The sequence below is a fragment of the Bactrocera neohumeralis genome, chromosome 6 (assembly GCF_024586455.1).
Source record: "Bactrocera neohumeralis isolate Rockhampton chromosome 6, APGP_CSIRO_Bneo_wtdbg2-racon-allhic-juicebox.fasta_v2, whole genome shotgun sequence".
NCBI lineage: Eukaryota > Metazoa > Arthropoda > Insecta > Diptera > Tephritidae > Bactrocera > Bactrocera neohumeralis.
The window spans coordinates 8,597,030-8,618,075 of NC_065923.1; the positions used below are offsets into that span (position 1 = coordinate 8,597,030).

Here is a 21,046-nt window from a genome sequence, read left to right on the forward strand (position 1 = left end):
TAGGACCCACTGTATATGTTGAAGTAAGATGACTGGCAGTATTTACAGAGACATTTTAAGAGAACTTTTAAATATAAATTACGTCGATGTTTTACCAGGGTTGTTAAGAACTTGCTTGCAATGAACTACATCAAGTGTCTCGAGTGGCCTTAAACCAAATAGAGATTCTATGGAGGATTATTAAAAGAGCAGTTGCGGCGAGTTGTCTTAGGCTAGACAGTGCCAAATTTTAAAGTTCGAATGGAGCAAAAATATGCCGGACCAATGTAACTCACTGGTTCGTATAATGAGCAAACGCTTCAGGGAAGTGATTTTGCAAAAAAGGTCCCCAACAAAATACAAGACTAAATAAAGAAAGTTTTTTAAACAAAACATCGAATTCTTTATCTGACATTTTTTTGTTGAAAACAATTATTTTAACTGAATTCATTTAATTTTGTGAAACTTTTTTCGAATTATCAATAAAATTCAACTGTTATGAATTTGTTCACCATAACTTTCATGTGGCTTAATGATGTGAGTGCAAGTGTACCTATGTACATACATATGTATGTACTGTGTGTGTGCTGTGTTCATGGAAATAGTTAAACATTTTCCAGATGGCAAATGAAAATATAACATCTTTCAACAGGTTTACATACATAGCTTATTCTTTTCAGGATGCTATGTATCAAATATGTAGGACCAACACCCTAGTACGAAGAGCAAGCCCATACCATAATGCTCAGACCACCATGTTCAAAAATTAGGTAGTGTACCGGGAATTATGTTATGTGTTTGGTGGTGGGCGGACATACTTTCTGAATTCTGTTCCTCCAAAAATAAATACTTTTGCTTTCATTGATCCACATCACATTTCGCCATTTTGTAGATAAAATCTGAAGGAACATAGTTATTTTCTTACATCTAACTATTGGAAAACGACATAATTACATACGGACTTCCGAGCAGATTCGAAATAAATAATAGTGTGTTCTAGCCTTAAACATCAGCTGTCTTCTAAACTAACTCAGGTATGTTTTATGTTTAGGGTTGCATCTGTACACAAAAAAGCAATAACGTAGTAATTTAACATGCTAACTATAGTTATATTGCAATCAATCTTTTGCTGTAAAATTGAATAAAAGCCAAATCATTTTCATTTTTGCATCAAATCCTGATACAAGACAATTTGCGCGGGCGCCAATTGGACAATTGTAACAATAAAAACTTAAGTTTTTAATTCAAACGAATTTTTTTCGTGACTAAAGCAACTCTGAGTATCGTAAGTTTTAGGACGTCATTAACTTTTTTCATTCGTTTTGATCGTGTGTGAGTGCAAATAAAATTTTTCATTTTCTCGAAATATATTTGGTGATTCCTGCTCAAGTTTGCGCAATAATTCAATTTGTTGAGATGAGTATGTATTTTAAATTTATTTACTAATAATGTTTTGTTAAGGATGTTCGCGATATTGGTGTGAAATGTATTGAAGTGTGCAGTAATGTTAAACTAATGTGAACGTAGTGGACATTTTGTGTGGTATTTATAATACAAATTTCTTTGTTTGAGAAACTTTAATCCAGTTGTAATTAAAAAATTTTATAAAGGTTCTTAGTGTAAAATGAGATAAATGTTTACAATTATGCATTTCATAACCGATGTGTGCTTTATTTATATATATTATATGTTTTTCAATGGTGAAAATACATATGTAACTAGAAATGTTCAAATTTTTTCTAGTGGAATTGCACTGAAAGTATAAACTAAATCGTAATGGAAAAATTTCCTCTAAAAGGCAGCAGGGAGATTGCAGCTGAAGGGAATAGTTACATTACAGCCTATCAGTCGGTATTAAAAAAGGTATGTGAGTTATACGCCTACTGTAAATGATATTAGTACATGAGTATATATTTAAGAGGGAGTATCTCAAATTCCGATAGCTTTGATTCGAAACGGAGTTAAATTTTAACTAAATGAGTTTGTTTACTATACAATAAAGATTATATTAATTCGTCCAAACAGCTGCAGACAAACATAATCATATTTTGATTTACCGGAAGTATTTATAAGAAATTCCCAACGTGGCAAATAAGTATATTTCATTTTGAGAATTTAAAGTTGTTAAAATTATCACAATGTACTAAAAATAAAGAAAAATAAAAACTAACATTTTTAGTTGAGGTCAATAAGTAAAGAGGATTAAATATACAAATATTCCACAATATGATTATGTATTGTTACATTTAAATATATACTAATTTATAAAATTTTAATATTTTTAGTCGAATGGTCATACGGGAGCCATAGGAGATATTACTGATACTCAGGATCATCCATTGGCTACATCATCTCTAACAAAAGAGGGTAACGGCTCTGCAGCTAAAACTTCTCTCACAGTTCCCGACGACGACGACGACGAAATGATTGACATCACACCCCATTCAAGTCCAGGAGATGCGGGACATTCGTCCAGTTTTAATTACAAACGTCACACTTCGGCTGACTCAGATATGGAGGCTGATCATTACATGCGAAATCATCACCATGTTCCAACACATAGCGCCTTCGGCGATGCAAATGATAGTGAGTATTCGAGTTGCAAAGGTGATGTTTAGATTTGTTACGTACAGTTATATTCATATTAATAACTCCGGGAGTTTGCAACACTAATTTAATGTGAAATTGTGATTTCAGATTAACAACGGTATAGAATATAGTATAATAATTGGAAAAAAAAAATTAAGGTTAGGTTACATGTCCTTTAAGTTTTCTCAAGGAGCATGAGATCTAATTTTTCTAAAGCTGCCATATCTTAGAGTTGAATGAACGAATTTTCATTTGAAACGGTAGGTTTGTTTGGACATGAAAAATCTGACAACAAATTAGAATCAAAGCTTTTATGTTGAAACAATAATATAATTTATTCAACAACAATTAAGTGGACACATTTTTTCAAGAACCATAAGAAGACGACTTTGTAGAGAAAAATATCTTTGGCAGATTGCCCCGAAAGGTGGTAGTTTGGGGCTGTTTCTCTTAGGGTGATTTGGACCTATTTTTTGAAAAAAAAAAACAGAACATACGTTAAAATTTTTGAAAAAGTCGTACTCTCATATCCTGTAAGATATGATCTATTCTTTTCATCAGAATTTTTGAAATTTGTATTTTTTCTTTGTTTTTGCAATATTTTTTATGGAGTGGAAAATTAGTACTATTAGTGATTCTATTTTATTGTCTGTAAAGCTTGATTCCGATCGTTCAGTTTGTATGGCATCTATATGCTTTAGTGGTCCGATATCGATTCCGACAAATTAACAATTTCATGGGTAGAAAAGCACGTGTGCAAAATTTTACATCGAAATCTCAGAAAACGAGATACTATTTCGCGATAGACATGGCTAAATCGACTCAGCTCATCGTGCTGATCATTTTTTATAAGGTATCCGAGGTTTATGTCTGAGTTTAAGAAACTTTTTGGCAAACTTAATATACCAGGATATAAAAACCGATTTTTTTTACAAAATAAGTTCAAACCCCTTAAGACAAAAAAATTAATTTCTTTCTATCCCACATTAATTGAATTCCAAGTTTTCTGCAGTTTCTCTGCTATTTTAATGAAATTTTTCACCTACCTTGAAATCTTTTAGCATTGTTAAATGGATGTAAAGAAATTTAATGTAATTTATACATGTTGTTATTCGTCTAAAGGGTAGTATCCGAAAACAAGTTGAATAAAATTTTAATTGTAATGTTAGAATACGTACCACTTATCTCTTTTCATAAATGTGCGCTGCTATTTTTGTGAATATAACTGTATATATATATATATATCATATGTGTGTATGATTCAACGTTCTTCCAAGATTGTTATAAATTATTATTTTATTTATTGCTACTGGAATAAATACAAATATTTGTGTGCACCTAAGCGTGAACGAGAACATTCATTCGTGTTACAATTCCAATCGCTAATTTTTTAAATGCGTTAATATTTTATCTACATGCTTTACAAGCCTTTAATCGTGCCCGCAAGTGTTAGGTGGGAATTGTTGATGCTCTGTGTCAATTATCAAAATATCAGCATACAGACTATTTGTTATCAACGTCTGCTTCTGTTGTGGACTCGTGTACTTTTGACGCATTCAATTTACACTCTTATTAGCACTTGGTAGAAGTGCAGGTTATTTTAATTGGATAATCAAGAGATAACTACACAGAACATTAGTTGAATTAATGTTCATCAGATCCAGCAAGCTTTCGACTTTTTGTCCAAAATGTTAGCTTGTTAAACTGATATCAATGCGTATTGAATTCTGACATTGTATCTACAATAATGATCATCTTCAAAATGCTTTGCTCGAGAACATATGCTATGGAAAGTTGATATTCGGAAGTATAATATTAATGACTTAATACGTTTGCAATTGCATTACATATTCTTTACATTAGAAGTGTATGATCACTTGCAAAGGTATCTCACATGGCTGATAACAGGCATTCCCATTACTTAAAACGCACATACTGTATGTATGAATGCATGTTAGGCATAGATTGTTTAAAATGTGATAATATCTTTTTATGTTTTTTGTCCCGTGTTTAACGGAGTGTTTAAAATATTTTACACTTGAACAAAGAGAGCAGCGTCTTACCTATACTCCCATTGAAATTTATTTTCTTGCTTTCACATTTCTATTTGATTATACCTCTATAAATGTAGATATATATGTATATATTTACAATTTTGGCGATTGAATATTCACGTTTATTAAAAATTTGTTCTTTTCATGGGTAAAGGTGGAATGGCGTTCTACGGTGTATCGGGTAAGCTACAGAAATATGCACAAACATATGTACATACACCTATGTAAATTCTTATATCAGACGCACGTATGTATTTATGAACATCAAATTATTTAATATCTAGATGCACACGATGACATACCAGGTATTGGACAGTACGATGATTTTCACACGATCGATTGGCAGCGTGATATTGCCCGTGATCGCATGCGCCATCGCTATATAGTGAAAAAGCGGCAGGATTCATTATGGGATTTGCTGAAGGTTTGCTTATATATATATATATATATATATATATGAATATGTAATAAAAGGAAATATTTCCACAGGGTGCTCATGACGCGTGGTCTGGTTGGCTCTGTGTCCTCTTTGTTGGTATTGCTGCTGGTTTTGTAGCTGGCATGATCGACATTGGCGCTAGTTGGATGTCCGATTTGAAGCATGGTATTTGCCCACAGGCTTTTTGGTTCAATCGCGAGCAATGCTGTTGGCCCACCAAGCAGTCCGTTTTCGAAGAAGGAAATTGTTCAACGGTAAATTTGTGATGCTATTACGAAATAACGTGTGCATAATGTTTAAGTGTTTGTTTTGCTTATTTAAAGTGGAAAACCTGGCCTGAGATAATGGGTATGGATCGCAATGGGACCGGTGCCTATATTGTCTCCTACTTCTGGTTCATTTTGTGGGCTTTGATGTTTGCAGCACTAAGTGCATCTTTAGTACGCATGTTCGCTCCATATGCTTGTGGATCTGGTATTCCTGAAATCAAGACGATTCTTTCGGGATTTATTATTCGCGGTTATTTGGGAAAATGGACATTATTAATTAAATCTGTTGGACTGATGCTTTCTGTATCAGCGGGTTTAACGTTGGGCAAAGAAGGTCCCATGGTTCATATTGCCAGCTGTATTGGCAATATATTTTCTCATATGTTCCCCAAATATGGACGCAACGAAGCAAAGAAAAGAGAGATTTTATCTGCAGCTGCAGCAGCTGGTGTTTCTGTGGCTTTCGGTGCACCAATTGGTGGTGTTTTATTCTCGCTGGAGGAGGTCTCCTACTACTTTCCGTTAAAAACACTGTGGCGATCTTTCTTTTGTGCATTGATTGCTGCATTTGTTTTGCGTTCGCTGACACCCTTTGGTAATGAGCATTCGGTTTTATTCTTCGTCGAATACAATAAGCCTTGGATATTTTTCGAGCTTATACCATTCGTCTTCTTAGGAATAATGGGCGTAAGTACTTGAATAAAATTGAAAAAAATTTCATTGTAATTTTTTATGTGCGAATAACATTGTAGGGCGTGATCGGTACCATTTTCATCAAAGCAAATTTATGGTGGTGCCGTTATCGTAAATTTAGCAAGCTAGGCCAATATCCTGTTGCTGAAGTGCTGGTGGTAACACTCGTTACTGGTATCTTATGCTTTCCTAATCCATTCACCCGAATGAACATGAACGAGCTTATTTACTTGCTTTTTAGCCAATGCTCTCCGGCCGACAGCACGAACCCCCTATGGTTAGTATCCGAAAATTTTATTATATATAGAGTTAAATCGTCTCAATAAAAATATCTAATTGACTAATTTCAGCGACTACAAGCGTATGAACATCACAAATGGAGCCACGTCTTCGATAGAAGTAACGGAGCCGGGTCCTGGTGTATATCATGCCATTATTTTACTGCTACTAGCATTTGTATTCAAGCTTGCTTTAGCTGTTTTCACATTTGGAATGAAAGTTCCAGCGGGATTATTTATACCATCTCTTTTAATGGGTTCAATTATGGGTCGTATAGTTGGAATTGGTATGCTTATGATAACTTATTGCCAGTTTGTTGTGTTAATCTTTTGTTGACTTTCATTTAGGTGTGGAACGTTTTGCGTACAGCTATCCGAATATATGGCTCTTTACGGGTGAATGTGTTAATGGCAAAAATCTGATTACACCCGGTTTGTATGCAATGGTAGGCGCTGCAGCTACTTTGGGTGGTGTTACACGCATGACCGTTTCTTTAGTAGTAATCATGTTCGAATTGACTGGCGGCGTTGGCTATATAGTTCCGTTGATGGCAGCAGCTATGGCTTCAAAATGGGTTGGCGACGCACTCGGTAGACAGGTGAGTTTTTTTTATCTCAAAACGAAAGTTCCAAATGTGCTCATTTTCTCCTTCCATTTTCTTGTTGTAATTTTTTCAGGGTATCTATGATGCGCATATAGCTCTTAACGGTTATCCGTTCCTAGATAGTAAAGAAGAGTTTGCACATACAACACTGGCAGCCGACGTTATGCAGCCAAAGCAAGTTGACAACATTTTTTAGAACGATCAATTTATTAAAATTAATTTTCATTTTTAGGAGAAATGAAACGCTTAATGTAATCACACAAGATTCCATGACTGTGGATGATGTCGAGACGTTATTAAAAGAAACGGAGCACAATGGATATCCCGTTGTAGTGTCAAAGGAAAGTCAGTATTTAGTGGGATTCGTTCTGCGCAGGGATCTAAATTTAGCTATAGGTAAATTAATAACTTTAAACTTTTCAACACATAAAATAATAAGAGATTTCTGTATTCCTTTAGAAAATGCCAAACGTTTGATCGAGGGTATAACTGGCGCATCAATAGTATTATTCACTTCAGCATCAGCAGCAACACAAAATTTGGGACCACCACCGCTCAAGTTGAAAAAGATACTTGACATGGCACCCATAACGGTGACAGATCAGACACCTATGGAAACTGTGGTGGATATGTTCAGAAAGTTGGGCTTACGACAAACTCTAGTGACACACAACGGGTAATTATTACAATTTTTTTTAGTCAATAAAATTGAACCATTCGAACATGTGCTAGCTATTGAACTTCGATTGAACCTCTAAGTATTTTCTTTAAACATAAATTTTAATTACATTAAATCTTTTCAGACGTCTGCTGGGTGTTATAACGAAAAAAGATGTTTTGCGTCACGTCAAGCAAATGGACAATGAGGATCCAAATACTGTCTTATTCAATTAATTGATAATATATATTGTCTTGATTTAACACAGTTCTTTTCGTACTTGGTGTTTGTCATCGGGATCCGTTTGGTGATTTTTCGTCTCGACAAACTCCTTGTTGTATAATAATTACATATTTAGCTGAATTATTTTCAATATGATTTTTTGTTACTCTAACTATACGTTTAGCATATACAATTCGTGCTGGCATCTAATTATGTATTTAATTGTATGTGTATGATCAAAGGATTATTTATTGTATTATTTCTCGAGAATTCAATATTATGCTGATAGGAAATTGTATTAATTCTATATTTTGGCAGCGCCAAATTTGATAAAATCAATCTTTCGAAGCTTAGAGGATTCAATTTTATGTACATATGTATATGAGTGCGCGTTAAGGATCCAATTTTTTCCATTATACAAGTATATATATATTTTTGATATGTTTTATGTAAATTGTTAAATTTATATGTTTACAATTTTAATATATTTCTATCGATCTGATATTTTGCAAAGAAAACCACTTTATAATACCATATAGACGATTTTATGTAAACTGTAAGAAATACTAGGATCATATAGCGATAGATGTATCAATAAAATGTCACCATATATCAAATACACTTTGCTGTGTATTCAATTTTCTTTACATCACTACTTATTAAGGGAAAAGAAATTAAAACAAAATGTATATGTAAAGATCATAAATAACTAAATTTGTTTATAAACATTTTTGCTTTATTGTAGCATGGTAGAAGATACTAATAACCCTGTTATAAGGCACATTTAAATTGTACAAAGCTTATAAGCAACAACTATATTTTCTTTCTTTGTTCAATTCCTATATAGTCTTCCTACTACGGGTTTCGATCGCGGACATTTTTGTTTTATACAATTTTTAGGAATACTTTTCGAGCAAAGTGAGTATAAACATTTTTAAGAAAAATGTGTATACACATGTGTGAATAATAGTAATGAAGCACCTTTTTTTTGAATATTTTGTGTCTGTGATTTGTAAACAAATCGGATTAAATGGTTGATGATTGTATCGAAGGAAACATATGAAATTTTTTATATTACATCTATATTATAAATAAACAGTTATTATACAATACACATATTATTTTAAATATACTTGAAAAATTAATGTGCAGTCATGAAGCATTATTCATACAATTTTACAACAAATGTTTGTATATAAACGAGAGTGAATAATTAAACGCATATGTACATAGTAAAATTAAACACAATAAATTCCATTTATTATAAATTAATATTATTTATTATTGTTTCTTTTACACATTCCAGCAGATATACCGTTTATAAATATACATATTCTGTCATGCGAATTTTTCATATGCACCATCTAGTTGTCTATGTAAAATATTTGAAAGTCATCTGCGTAAAGTCCAGTGATTATCCAGTTCCTAAAAAGAAGTGAAATTTACTATAAAAATTCAGAATGTGGTGGAAAAAGTTAGTTCTCAACACAATTAAACACAACTAAAGTTCACGAGCACATTATACAATTTGTATGCAATTAAAGAAGTACCCATTATCACTACAGGCGATGAAGTTCCCCTTGCCACGTAAAGTCCCTTTAACAATAGAATGAATTCCACTGACTAAGCTGCAAAACAAGAAACCATATATCTATGTAGGTAGGAATCTTACATGTGCAGATTCAAATATAAATATTAAAAAAATTAATTACTTATAATATTCTAAAGAGCCATCAGTCCCGGGAGAATAGATAAGATGTCCATCCTTAGAACAGGCAATGGCATTTTTAAAAGGCAACGGGATGCGTAAGACCCGACTTTCCTTTGAAAAATAAATATAAATAAAATTATTGTTTAAAATGACACTTAAATATTTCTGTATTTTTTATTCGTTTATGTGTGTGTAATAAAAACTCACCTCCTCTGGTTGTGATATGCTGTGACAAAGGACTTGTCCACTTAAATCGCAACTTAAAACCGATGGGCAATTATTGAACACGGTTTTGATTAATGCTGAGATCATAAAAGAATGCTTTTTCAACGGCACTATTTCCATCTGTTTTCGCATTGTACCGAAACTGGTTATAGTACATAAAAATAAGGAACCATCCTTGATGCCTACCACACAAGTATTCGCAGTCAAACAAACAGCCGCTGTAATCTCACTGACTTGCGCTTTTAGTTGGAAACTTTGCAAAAAAATTGTTATAATACCTGTTTCCGCTTGAGATGTAGTAAAGCATTATTTGAATAAAATATGGACGTTCTAAAAATTAAATAATTTTCATATTTTTTGTAAACATGATTGTTATAAAAAAATATTATTGGTTATAAAAGTTACGATGACAAATAAATAATTAGTTCCGGAAGTTTATCACTCTTTCACACTTTGGTGTTCGTCCACACTTATTCAAAAAAATGTTACATACATATGTACATACAAACTTAGATATGCTTACTCATTTTCCAAAATCAATTCTTTGCCCACAACCCAGCTAATGATGAAACCATTAGAATGGAAACTAAGCAGACGATTTTCACTTGACCAGCACAAAGCCACAGCACAACCGTGAGGAGATGCTGCACAACAGAGTTCCTCGATTTCATATGTACTGGCCATAGTTGTACTTGATTTATTATCTCCAACTCGATTACTTGATCGACATCCCCATATATGTATGTCACCGTCCATGGTGGAGCCAGCAAATATGCTCTTGTTGAATGTATTCGTACTGAGGCAACCAAGACATGCCTTAAGCGGCAGACTTTTATATTCAGTATAAACAACTAGATTGGCAGTTTGCATGCGGTTGGGTACCAATAGCTTTAGGGTTTGTTGTAAATGATCACACCAGCTGTCATGTGGTGATCTGGTGCTTACTACTAGCATGGGTGCATTGTTTGTGTGTACAGATAACCATGTTGCGATGCCTTGAGAATTTTCTGCTCCTCCAACGGTGATCTTTTGATATATTTGAACATTCAATTTTTCGGTGAAAGAGGTAAAAGCGTGGTCAACGATCTCACAGCTGTTTAAAGGAGTAGTTCCTTTGAGTAGTTGTGCTTCAACAGCGGGATAAATTTTTCTCAACCACATAGCAAGCCTTTGCTGATCAACATGACTTTGTAATGAGTTAGATAGTTCTGTTTGTGTGCTTGCGTGTAAACGAAGTGTGGTTTCCACAGATTTATCCTGACTACTTGGCTCAAAGTCTGTGCTTACACAAGCTCCGACCATTTTACATTGCTTCCCCAACTGTTGTGTTGGCATGAATTCTAGAATTTCTGAGGAGTATTCCGACAACTCATCCATTTTATATATTTAATTATAAAAGATATTCAAGTAAAAAATTAAAATTTTTTTTAAGTTAAACAACATTGACTAAACGTCTGAAACGATTGCTTTCCGATTGTTATTGTATAGTGTTTCCTTGGAAACCATTTTCAAAATGATGTTTTTTTCTCAGTTGCTATGAACTTCAGTATTTGTAAATACCCAACATGGCAATAAACAGAAATTCTGTATTGTGACACCAAATTCAAGGATTTTTACGTTTACCTGGTTTTATCTAAATTTTCTAAGTTGAAAATACATATGTATGTATGTACATACATTGATCTAACTTGCAAAGTATCGTACGATCAAAAAATTCGAAATTGAGTGTTCTATTGATTACGATCCACTCCTTCAAATTACGGACTTATATGTCCAATATTTCAAGGTGTATCAGATATAAAACAGTTTTAACCAATATTTAAATTTTTTTCATTCATTTTCCATTTTATAACGGGTTTAATTCTTTCCCTGCAAATGTCCGAAATGTTGTTACGTTATTTTGCATTTTAGGTGACGGTATGCATATAATTCTATGACCCTTTATTGAAATGGTAGTTTGAATATTTGTCTTTCAATCACGAAAGCTATAAATTAATCAATTTTTTTTAGCAAATCAACAAATATATAATATAAAAATCAAATATATATAAATATTTATACAAATTATAAGTGATGAAATGTGCGAAACTGATTAGCAATAACTATATTAATGTACTAATCGACTACATGTTTGTATATTCATATAACAGGTTTTAAGAAGTGTGGCATGGCGCATTTAAGTTTATTTTGAGTCAGCATATGCATATTTGAATATACTATAATGAGTATTATACTATTGACAAATTCAACTTCACAATAATGCTAAAAATCACATTATTTTTATTAACACACCATCTGCGTAAATATTAAACTTTTACCATTACAAATAAATATATAAAAACCGGATAAAAGTAAATATCAACAGTCGTCACTGCTTTCGTTTATAATTAAGACATCATCTGGAGCATTGCAAATCGATGTCGTTCTTGGTTTATTTAATAAGCTTAAATCCATTAATTTTTCGAATTCATCGTTTTCACGACTACCTTTATTAAAAAAATAGCTTATATTTTCAACATCTTCACTCTCTGACGATATATTCCTATATATTTTATTTAGATGCTGCTCGCTTCCATTTAAGCTGTGTGTATGTGAACAATGTTGCTCTACAAATCGATCCACATGTGACCTAAGTTTTGGTGAGATTGTGGGGTTGGTAAACAAATTTAATCTTTTCGCCTTTTCCGTTAAGTTACGAATCTTGTGCCGTTTCGCATTTACCAAAGCATCAAAGCTGTCATCTAATGATATTCGCTTCGATAAAGGAGTGCCATTTTCATCTTTATGCGAACAAATTGATAAATTCCTTTTGTGAGCTATTAAATCAAGGTCGTCTTTAATACTCCATTCATTAAGTAAAATGCTTAAATTTTCTGTAACTGGTTCATAATGTAACGGTTGTCCTTTATGTGTAGTAATTTGGACAACTCGGTCAGGAGCGTTAACGATTCCACGTACTATATCTGAAATTTCATGTGCTAAATCATCGCAATCACTTTCTAAATCTGATGGAAAAGTTTTCGTAACAGGAGTAGAACACTGTGCTATTCTGTACAGACTGTGATTTTTAATAGGGGTAACATTTTCAGCACACACCTGTTGAGGCTTAAAGAATTTGTCAATCAATTGAATGCCTTTTTTGCTTGTACTTTTCTTTATTTTATTGGTTTTTGGTTCGATGGCCTTCGCTACTTCTTCGGTAGCATTTATTAAGTCGGTTAAATTTTCTAGCGAACTTAGCACGGCTTTATCAGATGCTTTGCCCTTCCGACGACCTTTTGCTGTTTTTGGTGGTTTTTCCTTGGATTTTAAGAAGGCATTTACCATTTCTGGATAGGCATTTTCAACCAAATAAAACGGTTCTATAGTGCTCCAAAGTCCAATAAGACCCTTCGTATTTTCTTTTTCGAATTCCTGCAGCTGATCTTCTGGTATTAGACCATTGAAGAAGCCATTCACATCCTCCCAAACAATTTCAAGGCTGATTACTCCTCGTACCGTTCGTTTTTTTACAATTTCTTTTATAGTTATATAAGAGTTTGCATTCAAATCTTTTATCTTTCTTAAATTTTGTACTTGCCAACGTGTTAAAATCGGTAAGAACTTCTGAAAGCAGTAAATTTCGGGCCATTGCAGCAGATGTCCAATTTGCTTTACAAATTTTATTATGTTCGGCTGTCTCCAAGTTAAAGCTAAAGTGGGAACCGTGGAGGGTTCGTTGAGGAATTCAGCAATGATTTCTTCGGACGGAAAAAACGGGTCCATCATTGCCTTCTTACGTAATGAAAGTTCTGCTTTCAAAGATAAACGTTCTTCTCTATAAGAAAATTAGAAATAAAATGTTTTATTAATAGATGTTTCAAATAAATGATTTCCACGAAATATAAGAGGCTCTATACTTACTTCCACAAGCTCTCATCACAACCACGATTAGTGTGGCAAATTCCACATCCGTTCTTTGTATGACTTTGCGTACGTCCCATGTGTCCGCAATTGCTGCAAATCAATTTGTCATCAACTCGCATTTCCAAAGCGGTATATTTATTGTCTTCTTGTCGCCACGATCTTATTCTAAATATAAGTACTGTGTATTCGTATTATAACGGTATTCAAACGTCTTATTATACCTTTCTAGTATTTCTTGTTCTTTGTACTTATTGAATAACTTTAAAACACCATCTCGCCCTATGCCGCCGATTCCTTCAGGACAGTAATCACAGCCACAGAGTAGTGCCATTACAATAGTTTTGTTTTGGCCGAAATCTGATGGATAATATTCAGTTTTTGTTTATAAAATATATTCTGATATGACAAGTATATACATACATTTATACGTACCCATTTTTCCTTTTATTTGACGCATGTCATAGATGTCTACTGCACCGCCTTGTGCTGCTTGGGCACCCTGAGTGGACACCGAAAAATTACGATAGACACGAATGGCGCCATAAGCAAAGCAATCTGAATCCTGGCTAATCACTCCATCAACTAACTGCTCCATAAAATTTTTTTAAAAAAGTTAATAATACAATAAAATTATTTTTATACCCCTTTTTTGTTAAGAAATGCGCCATATGCTTCAGCTTCGCCTGGTGCTTGAACACATTGGATACCCATTGACTGCAACAAGGTTTCGCATTGTTTCAACACATGGTTAAATCTTGTCCGACCTTTATCCTTTTCTTTAGTTTCTGCTGATGTTTTTTCCAATTTATTTTGTTTAGGTTTGGCACCACGGAATTGCTGCTCGGAGCGTTTTGAAATTATTTGACCCTTTAGTTTGGGCGCTTGGCCTTCTAGGATAAAAACGGGAGTCACGTCCTCCCATATCAAATAACATGTCCGAAAGAATAGGTTCCTTTTGTTTGATGTCAAAAATAAATTTATGTCGCGATCAGTGGTTATAAAATAAATTAAAAATATAAATCAGATATATCACATATACCTACTTCAAATGCTGTCTGGGATGCACAAAATAATCTACCACATTTAAACTTTCACAGATCCAGCCAGCCAGGTCTATAGCAACTTTTTTACCTCGTAATTCACATAAAGGCTTTCTCTCAGCATGTGGCGTTAAAACCGACCACAGATCCTTTACTCCCATTTTATAAACTATAATAATGTTTTGATATGAATTTAGAAGTAATTTGTATTTTTATACCAAAAATTCTTTGGCGGTTTTAAGTTTAAAAGAAGAAATTCAAAACCTGTAGAGCACAAAAAGTGGAAAAATTAAATAAAATTCAAATGTCACCTGAATATTCTGCATACCCCGTTGGAAAAAGTGAGTTTCTGTAGGGATATCGTCTTTTCGCTATTGCGTTAGAAAATATGCTTTAATGTATTTTATATTTATTATAGAATTGATATCCAGTAGTTTTAATAAATACTACATACATCTATTAAACGAATATTTTGTTTAAAAAGATTTTTCGTTGTTTAATTGTTTTAAAACCAAAAGCAATAAAATTTATTAGGAATCGATAACACAAAATTGATCGGTTTCAAGACCATACCTAATTGTTTACGAAAATTGCGCCCAACCAGCAAATCAAGTGAAGTAGTATTTGCAATAAGTCATACTATGCAATTTATTTAATTATTGGCGTATATATGAATTAATACAGTTGGAGAACAAACAGTGACTTATGGATGAAAAAAGTATGTGACTATAGTATAATATTTTGGTATATACTTATGTATTTATGGATGTTAACATTGTTAGAATTTATCAAACGGAAGGAGAAGGCGCGAAGTGAAGGTAATACTCAACAACTGGCCGTTTGCTGCAACAATTTGGGAGATTTCTACAATCAGCAGGGAAAATACCAAAATGCCGTGCGCGAATATTTACAGGAGGCAGAACTTTACGCCAAACTGGGGAAAAAATTGGAAATGGCGAAAGCTCATAGAATGATTGGAGAAATGTATATGTTGCTTAGTGAATTTGGCGAAGCCAAAGAGCACATTAACCTTTACCTCGGTGAGTGTATTTATAAAAATGGTTAAATATTCATTAATTTCAATCATAATTTTAAGATGTTGTTAAAAGACTTCGTAATAAGGTGGAAGAGCAACGTGCTTATGCTACATTGGGACGGGCACACTTGTTGCATGGGCAAAGCACCACAGAAAGCGCTTCGATCACTATGGATCAGTTAAGGCAAGCTGAACGTGCCTTTCTAAAAAGTTTGCTTTTAATAAAGGAGTGAGTTCTAGTATCAGGTTTTATTGCGCAAAAGTAATACATATATTTTCCATAATCTTGTAAAGACTTTCAGGACAAATTTCAAAACAGGAACAATTGGATATGCAGGCACGTTGTTATCTTAATATTGGTGTTGTGAAAGAACATTTGGAAGAATTCCAAGAGTCAATTACATATATTGAAAAAGCTATAAAAATTAGTAAATCGCATGACCTATTTGAATTAACCCACTTATGTTATATTTCGATGAGTTTGCTATATTTTTATAAAATGCATGACTCGACATTAGCATTACGGTACTGTAATTTGGCGTTGGAGGTAGCGAAGCGTTTGCCGAATAGGGTCAAAAAAATTTGCGAAACACTTATTACAAAGTCGGAGATTTTAATTAAAGATGGCGATTTTGCCAGTGCTAAACAAATATTAACTAAAGCTTATAAGAAAAACACACCTGATGAAAACGACCGAAATGCGATTGAAAAATCATTACGAGTTGGTAAGTATAATATTAAAAAACTATGCACTTGGATTTCTATATCTTTCCTTATTAAATTAAGTCGTAAAGATTCACTTCTATTAATTTTTTCTTTACTTAGTCGTAAAGATTTGTCAAATTTTAGACGAATTGGTCACAACCAGCTCTTTAGACTATTCAAAACGGAAAAGTTTGTATGAGAAACTAGGTGATGGTTGCTGTCAACTACAAAATTATTCTAAAGCTATTGAGTACTATCAGCAAATGCTTAGTTGCGCTGAGAAAAACTTGGATCCATCAAAAAATTTAATTCCAATCTATGTAAGTCTCTATCAGACTTATAAAGATAATAGAGAATATGATCAGGCACTGGTGTATCTGTGGAAGGAATATGAGCTTAATAAGGATATTCCGTCTGAGGCATTTTCAACGCTTTGTGCAATAGCCGAAGTGTGTGAGCACCAACGACAATCGTTTTGGACAATACAAGATATTTATCAGAAGGCGAAGCTGCAAGCAGCAAAAAATACTAATGAACGCGAGCGAGCACAACAAGAACGTGTTGTGTTTGTGCGTTTGAAGCGTCTTATGTTAAAACACAAGATGCAAATGCTTGTAGATGAGTTATTGGAAGAAGCAAAAGAGAGAGGTGAAAATATAAAACTTTTTAAAATAGTATACATAAATATTTTATTCCAATATTTACATTTCTATCACCAAGGCATACATCTACAAAATGACGACGATGGAAATAGCGACACTGAGTCAGATGACAACGCGGCGGCAGTCAATGAAGAGAATACGCCTGAGCTTGGCGATGATGTGTGTCTTGATGACTTAACCGATTCAGATATGAGTGACTTAGATGAGACAGAAAAACCACGGCCTCATCGGGCAACACGAGGGGTTCGTGCCCTCACAATAAAGCGTAATAATAAAGGCGAAACGCAGTTGCATCAAGCGTGTATAGCGGGAAATATAGAGTTGGTGCGTCGACTTCTTGACCAAGGTCATGTGGTTAACGTTCGCGATCATGCCGGTTGGATTCCTTTGCACGAGGCCAGCAATCATGGATTTCGAGAAATAGTAGAGCTACTGTTAGATCGTGGAGCAGCTGTTGCTATTAATGATAAAGGGGGTATTAGTTGTGATGGAATAACACCACTTTATGATGCCTGTTCGAATGGGTTTCTCGATGTAGTGGAACTGCTCTTAGAACGTGGTGCAGATACAGCAATCAAAACCGATTTCGGTGAAACTTGTCTGAATGGTTTGGATAAATGGCGACGTTCAGCTATGTTGACCGATGGTGAGCAAGCCCATTACGAAGAGATTAGATCTAGACTTGTGGCAACACTTTCGAAGACAGGAATTTGTAAGAAATCGGCAGCACCTTTAACAAATGCTCAAGTTGAGCCTGCAACAGATGCTGAATCGGATAGCGGTGACACAACTTTGGTTGAGGAAGAACTGCATAGTGGTGGTAGAAAACGCACTAGTCTAAATCGTTCTGAAATTAAAAGAGCTGGAAAGGAATCGAATAAAAGGTCTCCACGTGACAAATCTGCTGGCATGGAATACAAAACAGTAATGGCACAGTTGAAACATCCGAATCGTGCAAACAAATTTGAAGAGGATACCTTTGACGGCTTAAGTTGCGAGCCAGGTTCGTCCAGTTCGATAAAATCTCGACGCAGTGCATTATTGGATGAGGACGAAATAGATGATAATGATTGGTTAATTGATGATTTGGGTCCAGAACGCAAAAAACGACGTTTCCACACACCAAACAAAGAAATAGCTTCAACCTCTAAAGAAAATCTAAACACCGACACCATGAGTTCAACATGGTGTGCAGATGATGCTCTTGCACCTGATGACGCATTTCAAGTACTGCTAGATGCGGCAACAGCTCCGACGAAACAGCAGCGCAAAAAGCAAACGAGCAAATTGCGTTTATCCGGTTCGTCTAATGTCAGTAATTGTTCAAATTTGTCAATCGGCAGAGGTAACAAGACCAAACATCAATCCTCATTACTGGAAAATGGCTTTTGCCGCTTTCGCAGCGAGAGTCCCAGATCGGGTGATGATTTCTGTGATCTGCCGTCAACAACAAATGAACCTGATTCAACAACCGCATCCATACACCTGCTGATATCGCCCTCAAAATCATCGCCGATTAAAGTACAAGCAACCCCGGTCATGCCAACAACGATTTCATTTAAAATTAAAGTTGAAAATGAATTGTTGTTGGTGCCCGTTGAGCGCAAAAAATTGAATGACGTTAACATACGTTGGCTGGCGGAAGAGGCTGCAAGACGCTATTACAAGTATGTAAACAAAATTGCCCTCAGTGTTAACAGGTCCAATATAAGTGCTCTTTCCTTCACACAGCTTAGTAGGATTGAAGCCGATTTTGCGTTTAAAAACCGCCGATGGTTTTGCCTACGAAGAGAATGATTCATTGAATGTGGCGCTGGAACAAAACATGATATTGGCAACAGTTTTGGACTGGCAGATATCGCCACTAGGCCAGCGTTACGAAGAAATGTGTCATCAGCTTAAGAAAGGTTAACACATAGTTAAATAATATATATATAATTTTTTTTTATTTCATAAATATAATTCCAATTGATAACGTTATTTTCAGATGTCAATAGCGCAGTGTTGTTTGCATTGGAGCAAACACAGACATCGAATATTATTTGTTTAGCTGATTTTTGGCTCCTACCGCCCATCACCGAGCCTATATTCAAGGCAGTGCTGCATCAAGCTAACCTGCGAGTAATTAATTTAAAAAATAATTTCATACAAAACGAAGGCTGCCGTCAGTTGGCCAAGTCCTTACCTACACTGAGGCAGCTGAAAACTTTAAATTTACAAGGCAACCTGATAACTTCGGAAGGGGTAGACATCCTACTCTCAATGCCAAGTGGGCTTGAGGAGCTCGAAGAGCTGAACTTGAGTCAAAATCCATTGGGCAACGACAGTTTAAGAATTTTGGACAGATTTTGTAGCAGCACTGCGGCTAAGTCTCTGCAACAACTGTCACTATCGAATTGTAATTTAACGAATTTGTATGATTTTGACTTGGCTTTCTTTCAATTAAGTGCGATTGATTTGAGCTATAACAAGCTTACGAATGATTCCCTGCGTAAACTTCTAGCCAAATTAAATGCATCTCGCCTAAAAGAGCTTAATCTGAGCTATATACAGGAATACACATCCGCAGACGAACGAAATGCGGCCATGATTGCTGAACATATCACGTCCTTCTTTGAAAGCGGTACGTGTGAGAAGTTTCGGCGCATTAAGCTTTGCGGTTGCCATCTTAGCGATCTGAATTTATACAAAATATCCGAAAACCTTCAAAAGGCCTGCGATTTAGATCTACTTGACCTGAGTGATAATAACAAATTAAGTGGCGCCACTTTTCTAACTGTATTATCAAAGATTCCACACCTGCGAAAACTTTGCGCTCTGAACTGCGTGCACTTTGTGGATGAGGAACGCTTGGAGAAGGTGCAGCAATTGAAGCAAATTCCAAGTTTTTTATCGCTTACTTTAGGCGACAAATGCAATGAATATGAGCCGCATCTGCGCAGCTTATGGCAATCACATTGGGGCGATAAAGCGAAAATAAAATCATTTTCCGCGTGCTTACTATTACATATAAATGAGCAGGATTTGCTTCAGAATTGGTGATAGATAAACGGTTGATTTTACGAACCCTTCTGGAGATTAAACATATTCACTTTCGAAGAAGATATCTATATCGGGACTATTATCCAACTATAGGCTGGGTCTCAGGATATTTTGATTAACGTAAGTGTTTTATGCTTGTAGTGAAGAAAACTTTGATAGTTATCAATTGGTATAAGTATTTATTAAGGATCAAATTTGTACATACACTTATATATAGTACAACAAAACGGTGCCAATCACAAATAAACTACATTTTTGTTATTAAAAAAATATGGCATATTGGAATTGACCGTGCATACCACCATCGGGTTCACATAGTCGTAATGCTCCGGGGTTTTCTAAAAATAATTGTCAACTATTAGTCTTAATTGTCTCGCATACGCAGGAAGAAGATACCCGGCTATTGGAGAAATGAAACTGTTGAAGGACTTGTATTTATCAGTGCTGCTAGGACTACTTTGTGCCACTGGGTTAAGTCAAGTGATGTGATTGATCCAATGTAATCTAATTTCCCTCAGCACAAATAGAGATAGAGCATCGAAATAGCCACCAGACATGCTGCTGACGAATAATATTAGTTTCATTGACAACAATTTCATCTTGGTCCAACACATTTGATAGACACAATTCAATGCCAGTTCGTCCGTTCTTAACCCGTATCTACCATACGCATCGGACTCAATGCGCTATAATCTGTGGTAACCGCGAGTAGATAACTGCAAAAACCTTTCCTTACTAAAACCTGTTCGATGCCCCCATTTATATGTTTGTCACTGTATATAAAACAATCTAGTCTTTTGAATCATACGTCTTCTTGGCATTGTTATCAGTAAACATACAAATCTGGTATTTCAGCGATAACAAATGCTTCACTAAGCAGAGACATGTATAAACAACTACCCCCAGGCGGACAATAATATCTCCGTCTTCGTA

General features: G+C 34.7%; 4 protein-coding genes across 6 annotated transcripts; 2 read left to right on the forward strand and 2 right to left on the reverse strand.

The window, feature by feature from the left end:
* Positions 1-1,280: 1,280 nt before the first annotated feature.
* LOC126763603 (H(+)/Cl(-) exchange transporter 5) lies at positions 1,281-8,407 on the forward strand. 2 transcript variants are annotated; one of them, XM_050481256.1, is made up of 14 exons: positions 1,281-1,399; positions 1,723-1,842; positions 2,265-2,565; positions 4,777-4,803; positions 4,907-5,046; positions 5,112-5,315; positions 5,385-6,017; positions 6,083-6,300; positions 6,374-6,588; positions 6,650-6,900; positions 6,980-7,080; positions 7,139-7,302; positions 7,366-7,582; positions 7,710-8,407. In XM_050481256.1, the coding sequence occupies exons 2-14, from the start codon at positions 1,756-1,758 to the stop codon at positions 7,798-7,800; spliced, it is 2,649 nt and encodes an 882-aa protein (XP_050337213.1). In that variant the 5' UTR covers positions 1,281-1,399; positions 1,723-1,755; the 3' UTR covers positions 7,801-8,407. The 2 variants fall into 2 exon arrangements, with proteins under 2 accessions (XP_050337213.1, XP_050337214.1); XM_050481257.1 differs by lacking the exon at positions 4,777-4,803.
* Positions 8,408-9,012: 605 nt separating this feature from the next.
* LOC126763606 (uncharacterized) lies at positions 9,013-11,781 on the reverse strand. The gene is made up of 5 exons (XM_050481260.1): positions 10,246-11,781; positions 9,705-9,975; positions 9,499-9,608; positions 9,337-9,414; positions 9,013-9,211 (listed from the first exon to the last, which is right to left on the reverse strand). The coding sequence occupies exons 1-5, from the start codon at positions 11,097-11,099 to the stop codon at positions 9,151-9,153; spliced, it is 1,374 nt and encodes a 457-aa protein (XP_050337217.1). The 5' UTR covers positions 11,100-11,781; the 3' UTR covers positions 9,013-9,150.
* A 92-nt stretch (positions 11,782-11,873) lies between these two features.
* On the reverse strand, positions 11,874-14,934 carry LOC126763604 (flap endonuclease GEN). 2 transcript variants are annotated; one of them, XM_050481259.1, is made up of 6 exons: positions 14,672-14,934; positions 14,271-14,580; positions 14,061-14,214; positions 13,850-13,985; positions 13,626-13,787; positions 11,874-13,539 (listed from the first exon to the last, which is right to left on the reverse strand). In XM_050481259.1, the coding sequence occupies exons 1-6, from the start codon at positions 14,827-14,829 to the stop codon at positions 12,081-12,083; spliced, it is 2,379 nt and encodes a 792-aa protein (XP_050337216.1). In that variant the 5' UTR covers positions 14,830-14,934; the 3' UTR covers positions 11,874-12,080. The 2 variants fall into 2 exon arrangements, with proteins under 2 accessions (XP_050337216.1, XP_050337215.1); XM_050481258.1 differs by having other exon boundaries at positions 13,626-13,793; positions 14,672-14,933.
* A 334-nt stretch (positions 14,935-15,268) lies between these two features.
* On the forward strand, positions 15,269-21,025 carry LOC126762536 (tonsoku-like protein). The gene is made up of 8 exons (XM_050479361.1): positions 15,269-15,386; positions 15,451-15,708; positions 15,765-15,933; positions 15,999-16,429; positions 16,530-17,057; positions 17,130-18,738; positions 18,803-18,978; positions 19,059-21,025. Exons 1-8 carry the CDS (start codon positions 15,374-15,376, stop codon positions 20,111-20,113), a joined length of 4,239 nt encoding a protein of 1,412 aa, XP_050335318.1. The 5' UTR covers positions 15,269-15,373; the 3' UTR covers positions 20,114-21,025.
* Positions 21,026-21,046: the final 21 nt, after the last annotated feature.

Bases quoted from the DNA above. Each gene is read 5' to 3' on its own strand.
- LOC126763603 (XM_050481256.1), top strand. From the start codon at position 1,756: ATGGAAAAATTTCCTCTAAAAGGCAGCAGGGAGATTGCAGCTGAAGGG. The intron at 4,804-4,906 runs GTAAGCTACAGA...TTTAATATCTAG, and splicing joins GGCGTTCTACGGTGTATCGG to ATGCACACGATGACATACCA. The intron at 7,583-7,709 runs GTAATTATTACA...AAATCTTTTCAG, and splicing joins ACTCTAGTGACACACAACGG to ACGTCTGCTGGGTGTTATAA.
- LOC126763606 (XM_050481260.1), bottom strand. From the start codon at position 11,099: ATGGATGAGTTGTCGGAATACTCCTCAGAAATTCTAGAATTCATGCCA. The intron at 9,609-9,704 runs GTGAGTTTTTAT...TATTTTTCAAAG, and splicing joins GCATATCACAACCAGAGGAG to GAAAGTCGGGTCTTACGCAT. The intron at 9,212-9,336 runs GTACTTCTTTAA...ACTTCTTTTTAG, and splicing joins ATCGCCTGTAGTGATAATGG to GAACTGGATAATCACTGGAC.
- LOC126763604 (XM_050481258.1), bottom strand. From the start codon at position 14,829: ATGGGAGTAAAGGATCTGTGGTCGGTTTTAACGCCACATGCTGAGAGA. The intron at 14,215-14,270 runs GTATAAAAATAA...TTTATGGAGCAG, and splicing joins CATTTCTTAACAAAAAAGGG to TTAGTTGATGGAGTGATTAG. The intron at 13,540-13,625 runs GTAAGTATAGAG...ATTTTCTTATAG, and splicing joins TGTGATGAGAGCTTGTGGAA to AGAAGAACGTTTATCTTTGA.
- LOC126762536 (XM_050479361.1), top strand. The intron at 15,934-15,998 runs GTGAGTTCTAGT...AATCTTGTAAAG, and splicing joins AGTTTGCTTTTAATAAAGGA to ACTTTCAGGACAAATTTCAA. The intron at 17,058-17,129 runs GTGAAAATATAA...TCTATCACCAAG, and splicing joins GGAAGAAGCAAAAGAGAGAG to GCATACATCTACAAAATGAC.